This window comes from Haemaphysalis longicornis, unplaced genomic scaffold, assembly GCF_048455015.1.
Source record: "Haemaphysalis longicornis isolate Haplotype H1 unplaced genomic scaffold, Haemaphysalis longicornis Haplotype H1 scaffold_1, whole genome shotgun sequence".
NCBI lineage: Eukaryota > Metazoa > Arthropoda > Arachnida > Ixodida > Ixodidae > Haemaphysalis > Haemaphysalis longicornis.
Genome location: NW_027526203.1, coordinates 158165076 through 158179002, shown reverse-complemented (window position 1 = coordinate 158179002; position 13927 = coordinate 158165076). Strand labels below are relative to the sequence as shown.

General features: G+C 44.4%; 1 protein-coding gene across 3 annotated transcripts in view; it reads left to right on the top strand.

The window, feature by feature from the left end:
* The window catches only part of LOC144138454 (uncharacterized), a 30037-nt gene that overhangs the window by 7604 nt on the left and 8506 nt on the right, over positions 1-13927 (top strand). For 2 of the 3 annotated variants that reach the window (XM_077670740.1, XM_077670748.1), the window contains exon 3: positions 7453-7503. The exons of the other annotated variant lie outside the window; for it this stretch is intronic. In XM_077670740.1, the coding sequence (XP_077526866.1) occupies positions 7453-7503 (51 nt within the window). The remainder of the gene's footprint in view (positions 1-7452; positions 7504-13927) is intronic. 3 annotated transcript variants of the gene reach the window in all.

Genomic DNA, 13927 nt, shown 5'->3' with positions numbered 1-13927 from the left:
GCAGTGAGCTAAATTGCAAGCAGCACCTTTTTTCTATATGCCGTTCACTGCTACTACATGGCACTATTCTACACTGATCACAGGCAGGAACTTCTTTCGAAGCAGAAGTGATGTCATAGTTGTAAGGGGCATTCGCTTCCAGTCTTTGCACTACTGGAGGCATCGCCCTAGTTGTGACTTCATTTCCTGCTACGTTTTGACATAACCCTGCAGCTTCCATGCGGTGCCGCTCTGTTTTGTGTACGTGGCGACTTGCACATTTGGTGCCAGGCCATGGAGTCGCGTCATGGTGGGGCGTACAGGGAAATGTTGGTTGGGCAGTATCACTTGCATCAGTGTAAATTATTAGCTTTGCTTTGAAGTTAGCGTTTGCTTGGAAGTTGGCTTTGCCGTGGAGCTTTTGTTTTTCCATCGGTAGATGTTAGGAAAAAATTGGCAAGAGGCTTCATTAATAGCAGCTTAAAAATTAAAGCAGTTCCACTCAACGTGAAAGCTGTAGGAAGTGCAGAGCAGTGATTTGCCAGAGGGGCTGTGTGCTGTTGTCTACCACCCCTTATGCTCTTCCCCTCCTGGTCTCACTTATCTCTTGGTGAATTGAACAGAGGTTTCGTCCAATGAAATTCGAATTTCCCGCTTTCACAGTGCTCGCGCGCCCTTGACCTGGAACAGCACGAGCGGGAGTTCTGTCCTTTTTGTGCTTGTTTTCATCTCGCATGTGCCAGAGCCTTACTGCGCAGTTTTGAGAACGCATCGATTTTTGTCTTCCTCAGCCACTTTTTTTGCTTATTATCGTAAAAATCAACCTAACGAGTGTTCCAAACTAAATGGATGCGGGGGCTGCCAGTTAATTACATATATTTTGCGTCCAGTGTACCTACAATTTTCTTTGTGATAAATAATAGGGACATGTATGACCAGGGCCAGCGGTTCAGGAGTTTCAAACGGTTATGACTATATAAATCACTTGTTCAGATATGCCGTTAACTCTTGGCCAGGAGGCTGAATCGTGGGACAGGTGGGCATCTTTTCGAAGCCTCTGCTTTGGTGTGTGACGCCGTGTGGCCCCGTTTTCCTCTGTCATAGTATTAACCATGACAGCGGACGAGGTACGACAAGGCAGGCCCCTGAAGTGCTTTGCACTTCAAAAAATCATTGTTGCTTGGTTTTGAGTGAAAGCAACCATCTTGCAGTGCTCAATTTTTCACTCACACCTTTAGCTACAGAGTGTGTTCTCAACACCAAGTACAGATGTTGAAGTTCTGCTCATGTAATTGCCGGTCCTCCATTTCTCAGATTCTGAGGTGTGTCCTGGCAAAGTCTATATTTTCTATAACACGATGAAAGTGTTGCATTGAGTGCATCCAAACAGGAGAACAAGTCACATGTACACAGGTTCCCCTTGAGCATGTTGGGTATGGGAAAGAGTTCTGGGCGTTTGCAGCGGAGATGGGACCTTTTCTTCATCCTTCAGAAATAAGTGAATGAGGTTGATCGCACAAACTCGCCTCGCATTGGAGATGGGTGCAGCCAACTTCGGTTTCTTGGATGCAGGAAACTTATGCAGATATTGGATCGTCGCTTTTACCACGAGCGGTACTCACAGTTCCTAGCAGAATTTTTCAACACTTCATCATCCCCTTTCTCGCGTATGTAACTTTGTTTTTACATTAGGGCAGGTGGCAATAAGCTGTGTGCAGCGGCCTGCATTGATTCATGCTTGCACGCTGCAGCAATGCGGTAGCCGGTTTCCGTGTCGAGTGGAGGTGCTGGGTTGCTCCGGGGCCGGTCAGTGTAGAGAACACGTTAGGCTTCTGATCGCGGCATATACGCAGTTTTAAAATAGAGGAACCGAGCATTGGGGGTCCCCCCAAAAGTTAGGGGAACCCAAACGCAACACGCTCGCGCGTGGCAACTTTTAGAAGAGCGTCTTCCACAACAGGTCGCAGCCGGCTTAGTTTGCTCAGATGTTGGGAACTTTAGGCTTAGCATCGAGGCAGATATTTGGTCGCTGCTATTCCTACAATTTCGAATGGCAAAGTATTTCAACTTTGTTGAAATACTTTGTCTTGCGTATTTGCGTAGTCAAAAGATGCGTGCATATGGGTGATTGCGAGAGCCTACTGTACCTACTGACCACTAGCGCGTATATATGCAACCGCCTGTGGTTAAAGCAGATACTATTAGTGGAATGGACTTGAAACGAGACAGCCTTCAACTTATTTGTTCAACTGCACATTCATTTTCGACACCTGCTCCCAGGTGACAGTGCATCCTGGACATTCCTGTGAGGCTCTGCTGGTGTCGCCAAGCCCCGGTCATAAAGTTCCGGTACAGCGCCGAACCTGGGGGCCAAATTTGCCTGTACGCCGCCACATTCAAATCGCATTAAAAAGATCCTTCCTGAATGGCTGCGACAAAAGTGGAAGCCAATGAGAACAGGCTTTCAGGAAGATGGCGATGATCGAGTGATATCTAGCTCGGCTTGCTCTCGGCTTTCAGTGACGTCCTGTGAAACATCTTGAAAAAAATGGAAGGGAAATGACAGAGAGAAATGCCAGCATTAATTATTTATTTCTTAGGAAGCAAGGCATCGGCCAATGAACAAAAGCCTGGAGAGCTACAAAACGTGTTATATTCTAGTTAAAACAAAAATTTATTCAGCCTTTAGTGTCCCTTTAAGTGTACATTCAAACTAACATGTTATGGAAGGTCAGATAGTGGCATAGCAACACAGCAAAAAATTAAAAAAGTAAAAAAAGATTAAAATCAGCTACCAGGATGGTGGCAGCGCAATAACCATCTCAAGTACACTTTGAGCTCTTTCGGGACCGTCCGAAAAAGTGAGGTCTCGCCACAAATTTTTTATTACATAAAGCAAAGGCACCATCCTACCTTAGCATATACCAAAATGCAGCTAATTATATGTTCTTTGACATACAATACCAAGTTTTACTTCAACACTGACGATAGAACCATGAAAAAATCTTAAAGTAAGAACTTTGTAAAAAAACTACAGAAAAAGATAGAAAAAAGCGTAAATACATATAAAAATATTAAAAAGAATAAAATTATTTCAGGATATACAAAATCTAACACAATGCTTTGTTTCTTCATCGCGAAAGTTTGATGCGGCTAGGTGTAACTGGTTTTTTGTTTTGTGCGTGATCTCTTTGGCACTAGGGCCATGGCTACGTTGTCGCCCAGGTACACGCCGGGCTTTCGTCTCGGCGAAAACTTGATCCCTTTCTGAGATGGTGGCAGGAGATCACCACCATAGGTAGTTAACACCCTAGCGAACAAATATAAACCAGCCAGAACATATTTCAAGCGCACATACCTACTCCAGAGACAATTGAAACCGAAACCAACACCCACCTTTGAGCGTGATTTGATGTTCCAGGCTGACCGACACCTGAATCCTCACTCGAGCTGAAATCCGATCTCTAAAGCCGCATTCCGACTCTTCACTGCCACTCTCATCGTTAAAATCCACAGTAGAAGGCGAAGATATGCGAGACGAGATGAGGCGGCTTTCTTATCGCGCTCGCGCGAGTATGACGCCATGTTTGTTTACATTCGAAACCACTGCCCGTCAGAATAAAATATCTGATGCGTTGCCGCCTGGCGATAAAAAAAAGAAACTTCACAAAAGAGAAAACTATAGTTTTCAAACTATCTCCTAGATGTCGCTAGGTGTTCCATCAAGCGAAAATTTGTATTCTGCAGGCTCGTGAAACCATCGATCATATGTGATCGATGGCCTATGGAGCGGTCCCGAAAGAGTTAATTAAACAACTGGTGGACCAACATGCTGGGATTTGTTTTAGAAAATTTGTACTATGACTCGTTTTCTAGCTGTCTTCCTGAACTCTCAGAATAGCTGCATGAGCGGTGTTGTTACATAATTAATTTTAGAACCGCGATTGCTATCAAGGCGAAATTTAGTATGGTTACAGGGCTATCTTAGTGGCCGAACATGGTACAGTGGAACCCTGATGGAACCCCCGGTTTTACACTGACCCGCTTCTTATGACGGATCATTGAGGTCCCAGCGAACCCCCCATAGAAACAATGCATTACAAACCCTGATGATACAACACTTCGGTGCATGCGGTCCGCTTCATACGACGGATGCTGGTGGGGATAAACTGGTGTTTTTCCCACTTTTTACGCTGCCTTCATCCTGACCTTTATTTCTTAACCCCCGTTTGACGCTGCTTGATGTAAAAAGGAGAACAGTCTGCGGTGGGGGCTGGCAGGGTGGGAGCCTTCGAAGGCCCCATGCAGCAGCAGAGTGCCAACGTACCAGCTGTGTGAAGTCAAAGTCCAGGTGGCCGGTGTACCGGAATTTGACACTCCCATCGAGCTGACAAACATGATAACATGTAGTACGCCATGGCGATGACCGAACTCCCACTTTCCTCTCCCGCTTGCCCTCCCTCGTATCACTTGTCTGTGGCTTGCCCACACTGTTGCCTTTTTCCTCTCGTATTGGTCAGTTGCGACAGCCTTCCCAGCTTATCTCGTGCGCACGAGGCACTGGGCTGGCGGCGAGACACTGCAGGGGCAGACGGGGGGGGGGCATAAAGTAGGCATGTTTGTTTTAGACGCTTGGTATTTCATTTAGGGGTTTGCAACTTACATGAGAACACGCTAAATGTAGTAATTTAAATAAGTTCTTAGCCCAGCACCTCGTGAGACCGTGTATTAGGACAGCATTTACCTGTACCCTGACCATACCACACGCCGGTCATACGACGCTTTCGCGCGGTCCCTTGAAAATCATATTAGTACCGGGGTTCCACTGTATAATTTGTTTTGAACTACATACATGTATCAGAAGTTAAAAGGCTAGGCACAGCAGTTTTTGTGTGCTATACTCCTTCGATAAAGCGCATGTATGATTAAGACTAAGAAATGAACAGGATTCCTAAATGTTATCAGAACTCCTTTATAAAATAATCATTAATCTGGAAGTCTAGAACATGACGCGGTTATAAAGGTTTCATAATGGACAAATGGGGTATAATTTGCCTCGAGGTAGTGCATGAGAATATGAGCTACAGCTATTTTCAGAGTCTGTACTCCTCCCATACAAGCTCATGGTATGTCTCATTCTCAGGTCACTCAAAACATCCCCGTAAACCTTTCAAGAACCTTTCATGTAGCTCTCGCTGTAGTAAGAAATGTTTCTAATGAGGATGAGGTGCCTTAAGTCCCCTGGCTGATGTGCTCCTCGTCATCATGGTGTTGCATGGTGACCCAGAGCAAACTGGCATTGCAGGGCCTCTGTGGTACAGAAGCTGCCAGAGAAGAAACTGCAGGCAGAAACAAATGATTAGAAAGAACTGAATTATAAGAACTAAAGCCCCTGGTGGAACTTGATTGGACAAGACGGCTGTGTGTATGAGGCACACCTGCACAACCAATAACGTGGCTGCTATGCATTATTTGCGGTCTGCTGCTCAGACAACCACCACAAAAGGGCATTCTTTCTTAAGGCTCCCATAGGTTGAGGTGCATTGTGTAATTGGCTCAAGCATATTTGTGGTTTACTATGCTTGCAAAGTCTAAGCCCATGAGTACCTTTGTTTCTAAGTGTACGTATTTAGGACTCGGTAGGTGCTCTCACAAAAAGACACGCGTAGTTCCGTTGTTTTTTGTTTGTTTGTTTGTTTGTTTGTTTGTTTTAACATGTGACAGGGGAAGAGAGCATGCTGCTTGCCCGCCATGTGTGCAAATACTTAGGGTGTACAAATAGTGAGTTTTTCTTTTGAAGCAAATACGAAGCTAACAACGATTTTCTATGGTTGGGAATCAAAGCAAATATTTAGAGATTTCTGCGAACAAAAGTTAAATTTACAATTTTTTAAGCATATTTCAATTAACTAGCCCATAGAGAAATAAGATGCTCATTTAAAAGAGTTTAAAAATTTTTCCTGTGGCATAAAACAAAAAAAAAGCTATCCTGCTGCATTTAGTAGTATGGATGGTATTGTGCTTTATATGGGGCAACTTTCATCTCATGTGGTGACCGCAACCGCAAGTTCTTCAGTGTGTAATTGTATTGTCTGAGAAGCCATATATGTTTGCCACAATTTTCTAATGGAAAATAAATGTGAATGGCAGTTCCATGAATGTTCATGTCGGTTCTAGCACAAGACATTAAAAATTAGTTTGATTTTAAAAACCCTCGCCAGCATGCCCGCTTTTTAGCTCCTGGCTCGCAGGCCTTTTTCCCTCTACTGATCACTCGTGAACGTCACTCTCAAAAGATACCTGCACCACATGCACAAGAATCTGAAATATCGGTTCCTCAAAAGCCATTTACTAGTGCCTGATATACAAGTATAAAAAGAGTTGAGACCGAAATTGATGCAAGTGCTTGATAACAAATGTGCAAGGTCCGCAAACTAGCTTTGCCAGTGCTTTAAAAGAGGACCTTTATATGGCGAAAGTTTCATGCATTTTTTTCTGCTCGTGTGCCAAAAATCTTTGCAAAAAAAGCCAACTTTATCATGATTGCTGAGCAGAAAACGATGCAACTGTCTAAAAACATTTATATGACAATTGACCACTAAGACGACTCTATTATTACTCCGAGTTTCGTTTACTTGTTTGCCTTTAGTAGTTCACAGTAAAGCTGTAAACGTAACAGAATTCCAGTCTGCTGCTGATACATGGGCTTGTACAGGGGGGAAGCGTGTCCACTAAGATAGCCCTGTGTTTGTCTGCTCAGATAAAACTGTAGTTCTTCCAATTTTTATTAAGTAAACAGAAAGCCACTAGCTGCTACCGTTACTGAATAGTGAGAAATATAAATACGAGTGCATTCTCTATCCATGTGTGAGATGCGGATTTTATACAGCTTGGCTGCAGGTCATCCAACTCCATAGAGTCGTCGATTGGCTGTAAATCTTTTTGAAGAGAGCTTTATTGTGCCTCCTAGGAGTAAGAAGCTTGGTACAGTTACCATCTTTCCGATGTACTTTACATAGGGGAAAAGGAATAATTAAGGTAAAAAAAACACACCTTTGCGTATCATTTGATTAAAAAAAAGGGGGGCTATATCAGCGCGCAGCTGGGCTTTCTTATCTAGAGTGTGTTGACCAAGGCAGGTTGAGGGTGTCTTCGTTATCCTGCGAGGAGGAGGCTGTAGTTGGCCCAATGGCGAGGAGATAAGAGGTTCTCCTCAGAAAGCGCCCTCCCCTTCCCGTTTAGTTGCATGTCACCAGTGCACTGCGGGAGAGCATGTCACCGCTGGAGGAGAGAGTCCTTGCATGTTTGCGGTGGTCAATCGTAAGCGCTCCGAGTGCAATACATCCGGTGCCCAACCAGTTCCAGCTCATTGCAAAGAATATGTTTACATATCAGGAAGGGGGGAACTTAATGCATGGTTGGATGTGATCTTTGCATCGATCAGAGCTTCAAAAGTCGTAAAAACTCTTGCAGATAACAAGTGCACCTGTCGTTGCTTGGAAGCAAGAAAAAGTGGCAGAGCAGGTAAGGTAATCACGCTTATGCGGTGGCCTTGTTTGTTTGATGGGGTTCTGCGGTTAACGCGTTTTGCTGTGGAGTCCTAGATTTGCTGATCACATGGGGAAATCCTTGCCACTTTCTTCTCTCAGATCTCTAAAGTGAGTTGGGAGCCCACTACAATAAGGGAAATGTCACAATTACTAACTGTGTGTGAATTGTAAAGTCAGCGTGTTCCCTAGATATGTTCAGTACTTTGGCCCATCCTTTAGCAGAGGTTCATCAGTCTGCTAAATTTAAGTCATGTACGTGATCAAGAATTGCAGAAGCTTAAACTGTTGAAAATATTTTTGGCACTGTTCGTCTCAAAATCTTTTTCTTGCGTGTCCGGCACTTGCTGCTCAATGATGGCAACATGCACATAATGATTGCTTTACGACTGAGTGCAGGAAAGGACAGTAAAGCGATCTGCATGTGTTGTGTGCTGGCAATGAAAGACCCTCTTTCTGATCTGTGTAAAAATATGACCTAATTCATCACATTTTTTTTTACTTAACTGATTGTCCCATTCTGTGTGGAGTTTTGTCGATAGTTTTCTACTGTCTTCCTGTCTGTCCGCAGCAGTGAGTGAGAGGTCCTAGTTGAGCCAGATATGTACCTGCTGGTTTAACTCTTTCGTTACCACACCTATTCAAATCGATCACTGGTGATCGATGCTTTATATTGCCGATTTTGACACGTTGTAGTCATTTCCTGCGCACGTAATGCACCCCCGTGGTTAGTGTAGGCACTGCAGATTTTGAATCAGTTGAAATTTTCTCATTCTGGCAACGTTAAGGTTTTCTATGGCATTTTTTGTGAGCTGAGGTGCACGTTCTTTTGCGAAGGGAGGAGTGGCTGCTGCGCTCGGCAAAAACATGTGCTGCTCATGGTTATGCTGCATTACCATCAAATTTTCTTGATCAGAAGGCTCCCAGCAAGTCAAATACCAAATTGTGTTGTCAGCTTTGTAATCCAACAGCGTTGAGAGGTTTTAATTACCCAAAAATGACACCAGCTATCCACTAGTGAGCTTTGGTTTGGAGAAAGGGTAGTTTTATGCTGCCAAAGCTTATTTCTTGAGGTCCCCCATATATCTCACAAGTGGACCTGGCATTTCCAGCCAGTTTCCAATAGTTTCAGTTTCGTTTTTGCGCTGTGAAATTTATATTTGGCGCTAATATGCAGTTACCCAACTTCAAGCCAGCTTGCCAGGGCGCTTCTTTCACCTGCCATTGTTCCTTGAAAAAGTGCACCACTCGTGGTTTCGCTTCCTTCAGGCTTTACTTCTGCGATAAAAGCTCCAGCTGAAAGTCAAAAGATAGTAACAAGTGGCTGGATATCAGTTCAGTGTCAAGGAGAGCGCTTCCAATCAGCCTTGAACACCGCCAGCTGTCCACCGGCCAGTTTCGTTTCCATACGAGGGTATTTCGGGAGGTCTAGTGTCGCTTCTTAGTAGGACTGTCTAACAAATTCTCCAAGAGGACTGATATTGTTTATTTTCGAAATATAACGTGGCGCTGCAATGTAGGAGGCTCGTAGTGCTGAACTGTTTTCGTTGCGTGACAGCTGATTGGTGAAAGCTTGCTGGGCCTGATTCTAGTGCATCGCACGTTATTCCTGCAAGCAGGGCTACCATAGTGAGTGAGAAGGTTATAACAAACCGCAAGTGAAAGTTCTGGAAGTGATGATCGGAACGTCAACAAGCATCCACCACCGAGTTTGGTTTTCAACTCCAAGCAGATTTCTTCACATTGCTTGCGTGCCCTGAATCTTTTTGCTGTCCGTAGTCATTGACAAGGTATTTTTATATCACGTAGAGGCTGATTGGTGCCTCTAATAATGTCAAACCACCAGACTTTTTTCCAGAGAACCATCCAAAATAGCGCATTTTGAAATGGAGGTTGAGCCACAAGGCGTGGCATCACGCGTGCTAACATTTTTTTTATATCTGAGAAATTGTTCTGCACAACTCAATCTTTTTTTCTAGGACGGGTTTTGAAAATGTTTGCCTATAAAATGCATATTTTTTATTTTTTTGTACTACTAATGGCTTGTTATACACAACTTCTTTTTTTCTTGGATGTCTGGACAAAATTTTTTAGTTTTTGCGACTATTATTTTTTAAAACATTATTGAAACTGGTGTTGTTGGAAAGGGCATTTAATCATCTGAATTTTATGTCCCTGCAATATATGCCTAACCAATATGTTTAGCACAAACAAAAATGCTTTCTGAGACCCCTAAAAATCGGTTCGACTTCCTGCAGTAATGATAGAGTTAGCTGGGATTCTGGCAGCAAGGTTGCTCTTGCCAACGTTCTTAGACTACTTCAGTTTCGCAGCTTCCCATACGCGCCCTGTGTTCGGCGTGGCCGGGACGGTCGTCGCTGGAACTAACGGCGCTGCCGTCGAGTCTTGCTTCATAGCTCGCGCGTCGTCTGCTAGGATGGGAAAGCGCCGACGTACCCCAGTGCGTGCGGAGTGCATCTGATAGCTCCCGCCCTTCTCAAGTCGCACAAATCAAGACGCACCTTTGTATTTATCAAATGGGTGTCCATGTGGAAGCGTTAGATCGCAAACAGACAAAGTACAGAAAAGAGTGCACAAGACGGGCGCTGACTCGCAACTGTCACATTAGTTTCCATTGCTTTTTCTTGCGTCCTGGAGGTCGTTCGTGACTAAAATGACCGCTTAATGGGCGTTCGCCGTCGAAACATAACTTACAAAATTTGCAAATGCATGCGTCTAATGTGACTTTGCGTTGTGGTTAATGTGAGCGTTTTTTCGCATGATATAACAGGATTACGAGGCGAAATAAGGCTCAGGAACCGAATATTCACAAAACCGAGTGTATGATTATGTGGGGTTGAGTGTCGTATACGCTCGCTTCTCCCACTCATTGTTTTACTTTCTTTTCGATGCATTAGGTGGCAGGCTGGCTGGCGCACTTTCGTACGGATTTCCACCTTCCTTCCCAGAATCGAGCGCCACGCAGTGCAACGTTGTTACATGTATTTGTAGCTGAACACTCGCTATTTCAGTGCCAGCACCCAAAACTCACGTTAAAGCTGATAAGCTTTTACTGAGTACGGTTCTTATCAAGTGAATAAAACAAAACAGATTCACGGCAGGAATATTTTTATTGAGCACGCAACTTGAATAAAACAAAATAGATCCACGACAGGAATATTGATCATTGAGTATGAAGCACTAGTCCAACAAGATAGCTTAAAGTAGCTTTGCCTTTTTCCTTGCTTGCTGTACTTGCTGAGTGACCAGCATTTCACTGTTTTCCTTCCTTGAAAAGAAGTGCATTCGCATGACAACATAAAACTTAATGATCATGGCACTAACTTCCTGGCAGTGCTCATCACATCCCAAAGCAGGCAGAGAAGCCTTTTCCAATTCATCTATCATTTACCAAAAAAGGTCACCAAACATAGAAGACTTGTTCAGTGTCTGGGAAACAGTTTTCTCCATCTTCTTTACTACTGTGTAAAGCCTCAATGACGGTTCTCGAAGACACCCTGCCTTGTATGAGTGAAGTTCAGTCAGATGCCTCTGAGGCAAGTCAGAGTGATGCGAACTGAGTTGCTCGGGGGAAGCTGTCAGTATTGGCGGTGAGCTGGACCACGGGCGGCGCTGCGAAGCACTCCTCCATGATGTCAGCTTAGGGATTCTTGCATATATCGTCTGCTTCACTCGGGCTCGCTCTCCCCGCTATTTCTTTGTGCTCAGTTGACGTGTGATGCTTGTGCGCACCAGATTTTACGAGTGCGTAACTTTTTATCATAAGAATAGACTTAAAATCACATAAACTAGCTCAGGGCGTGAGTTTAAGTATACTTTTGGATACCGCTACGGAAGAAACATTGTCGGCGTCGCCCCATTCCTTGCGAAGCCGGTCCTGTGCGGAGCGCGAAGAGTAGGAGCTAGGCGTCAGCTTCTGTATTGAGCAATCTTTCTAACAAAGAAAACAGCCAGGTGCTAGTAACCAGCAACAACAAAAATACAAGACCAAAACAAATTCCAGGCCTTTGGGGCTGTCGGCTTTGGCAGAAGGCATTGCGATTCCAGGTAATCATATGTAAGGTAGAACAGTTTTTGCAACCTTGCCGAACGCTCGAAAGTGTTGCATCACATCACTTTACGTTGTCATGACATGAAAGTATGCCGACATGCGCTATGGCACGCAAAAAATGTAAATTGAGTCCCAAATAACCTTCTGTAAGTACAGGCGCGTGCTTGCTTTATACCAGACTTCCAACCAGTATGGAGGTTTATTGATCAAAACAAGTCACGTCTACGGTAAAGATACAGTAACACTATTGTTCAGACCTGGAGGGGGGGGGGGGGGGGCTATTTCTGTACATTTCCCGCAGCCATATCTTCCCAATATTCAGATATGCGTTATAGGAAAACTGCACTCAAGATGATGTGGAAGAGGAGGAGCAGGAGGAGGGAGAAACTTTATTTAACTTTAAAATCGAGTTGATTAGTGGGCTGGGTCATCAGTCCAGGACAAGAGAGTAAGAGTAATTCTCTTCAATCCATCGGACGTCATCCCGAGTAGACCAAGATTTATTTTTTACACCTGGAAGGGTTGGAAAACGATAAAGAGCTGCTAGGAAATATTCATCGGTTTCGATTCTTGTAATATATGCACGCATGCTATTTATTGTGTTTGTTAGCATGTATATCAAGCCTTCAACACCGTAATCATGTCATAATTGGTCGGGTTGAGAGACAGTTCGTTATGATAACGATGGTTACGAGAGAAATTCGGAGCACAAAAGCTGCCTTTGAGTACTCTGGACAACGTTGCCTGGGGCGCGATCGCGGTGGCGTAGCACAAATCTTCTCTTTGTATTTGCATGTGAATAGGCAACGCACGCTGCGGATATGAATCTTCTTGCACGCATTCATAACGAAAGCCAATTTGTGAAAAAGGGAATGTATGCCATACAGCCTTAAGAAAATATACACACAATCTTCGTGCACCTACCAAACATTCCCAAACCTACTATATTAAGACATTTGTGATGGTGCAGAAAAACTAATGAGTTGGGAACACTTCATAAGAGCATCTCAAAAACAATTAGGGAAGCCTATGCATTTCGGATACTTATCTGAGCGCTGAGCGCTGAACCCCGCCCGCGAATAAGCAAGGAAGGACGAGTTATAAACGATCTTCTGACCGAGGCTCTCAAGAAGGTTGTTCTCTCTCTCTCTCTTCAAGTGTTGCAAACTTGGGGGGGATACAGGCTGAAGTTATTCAGATGTGTCAGAAGCTGGCAAAGATAACTGAATTACTAGGAACACGCTTTTTGATGCCCTAAAGCATCAAAGCGGGCGATTTCTAGCGCAGGCACTGCTGCCCCTCACAAGCGGAGTGGAGCAGACGACAGCGGCGCGAGTCCCTAAGCCGACGTCAGTCCTCAGTTAGTCAGTCAGTAAGTCCTCAGTCCTCAGTTCTCAGTCCTCAGTTCTCAGTCCTCAGTAGCAACACAAACAACCCGGCGACCAGTCGCCCCACGCTGCGACCACTGCGACCGCGCCAAAGGCTGGGGAGCAAGATTCGACAGCAGCGCCACTAGTTCACGCGACCGCCGTTCCGGCCGCCTTTCAAGCGGAGCTGCGAAACTGAACTAGTCTAAGAACGTTGGCTCTTGCTGTGTGAAAATATGGCATAATTCATCCGGTATTTTTTGCGTGAAAACCTTCAACATCTTTTCGTATTATGAGTAGTACTTACGAGGAAGACCGCCTGAGGAACACTGAGTGCTGATAGCACATGCCGTATTTCTCACACATAACCGGCCCCTCATTATAACCTGCACCCCCATGTTGCACCCTAAGAGAAAAACAAAAATGTCCCTGCATATTCCCGCAGAACTGACTGCATAATAAAACCTGCAAGTCTTTATAAAAATGAGTACCACACAGTTAAATCGATTTACTCATATATGGAATGTGCCAGTGATCAAAAAAACCTAAATTGTTTTTACTTGTGCCTGAGAGCCCACTACACCCCCAACCCCCTTATGTTTCGATAGAAGAAAAAGCAAAGTCATACTGCTGTTCAGCTAGGCACTTCAGCTGAGCTGATAACTTATAGATAGCTACTAGGTTGTACGAAGCCCCAGGGGTGGGGCCTGTTATCTGATCCTAACGCTCCCACTTACCCAGGGCAACACCTGACCTTGAAACTCCAGGACTCAACAGCATAACTTCACTTTATTTTTGATTTTTTGCAATAGGCTCACAAGCAAAATGCAGAGGGACGAATAAAATGGCGACTATGACGATGCTTCCATTGGGGTGAAGCTGTACTTTGGGACGAAATTAATTACCTTTGCTTATTACCGGCACCCCATCTAAGGTTGGTCAACTGTTTGGACGGGTTATAT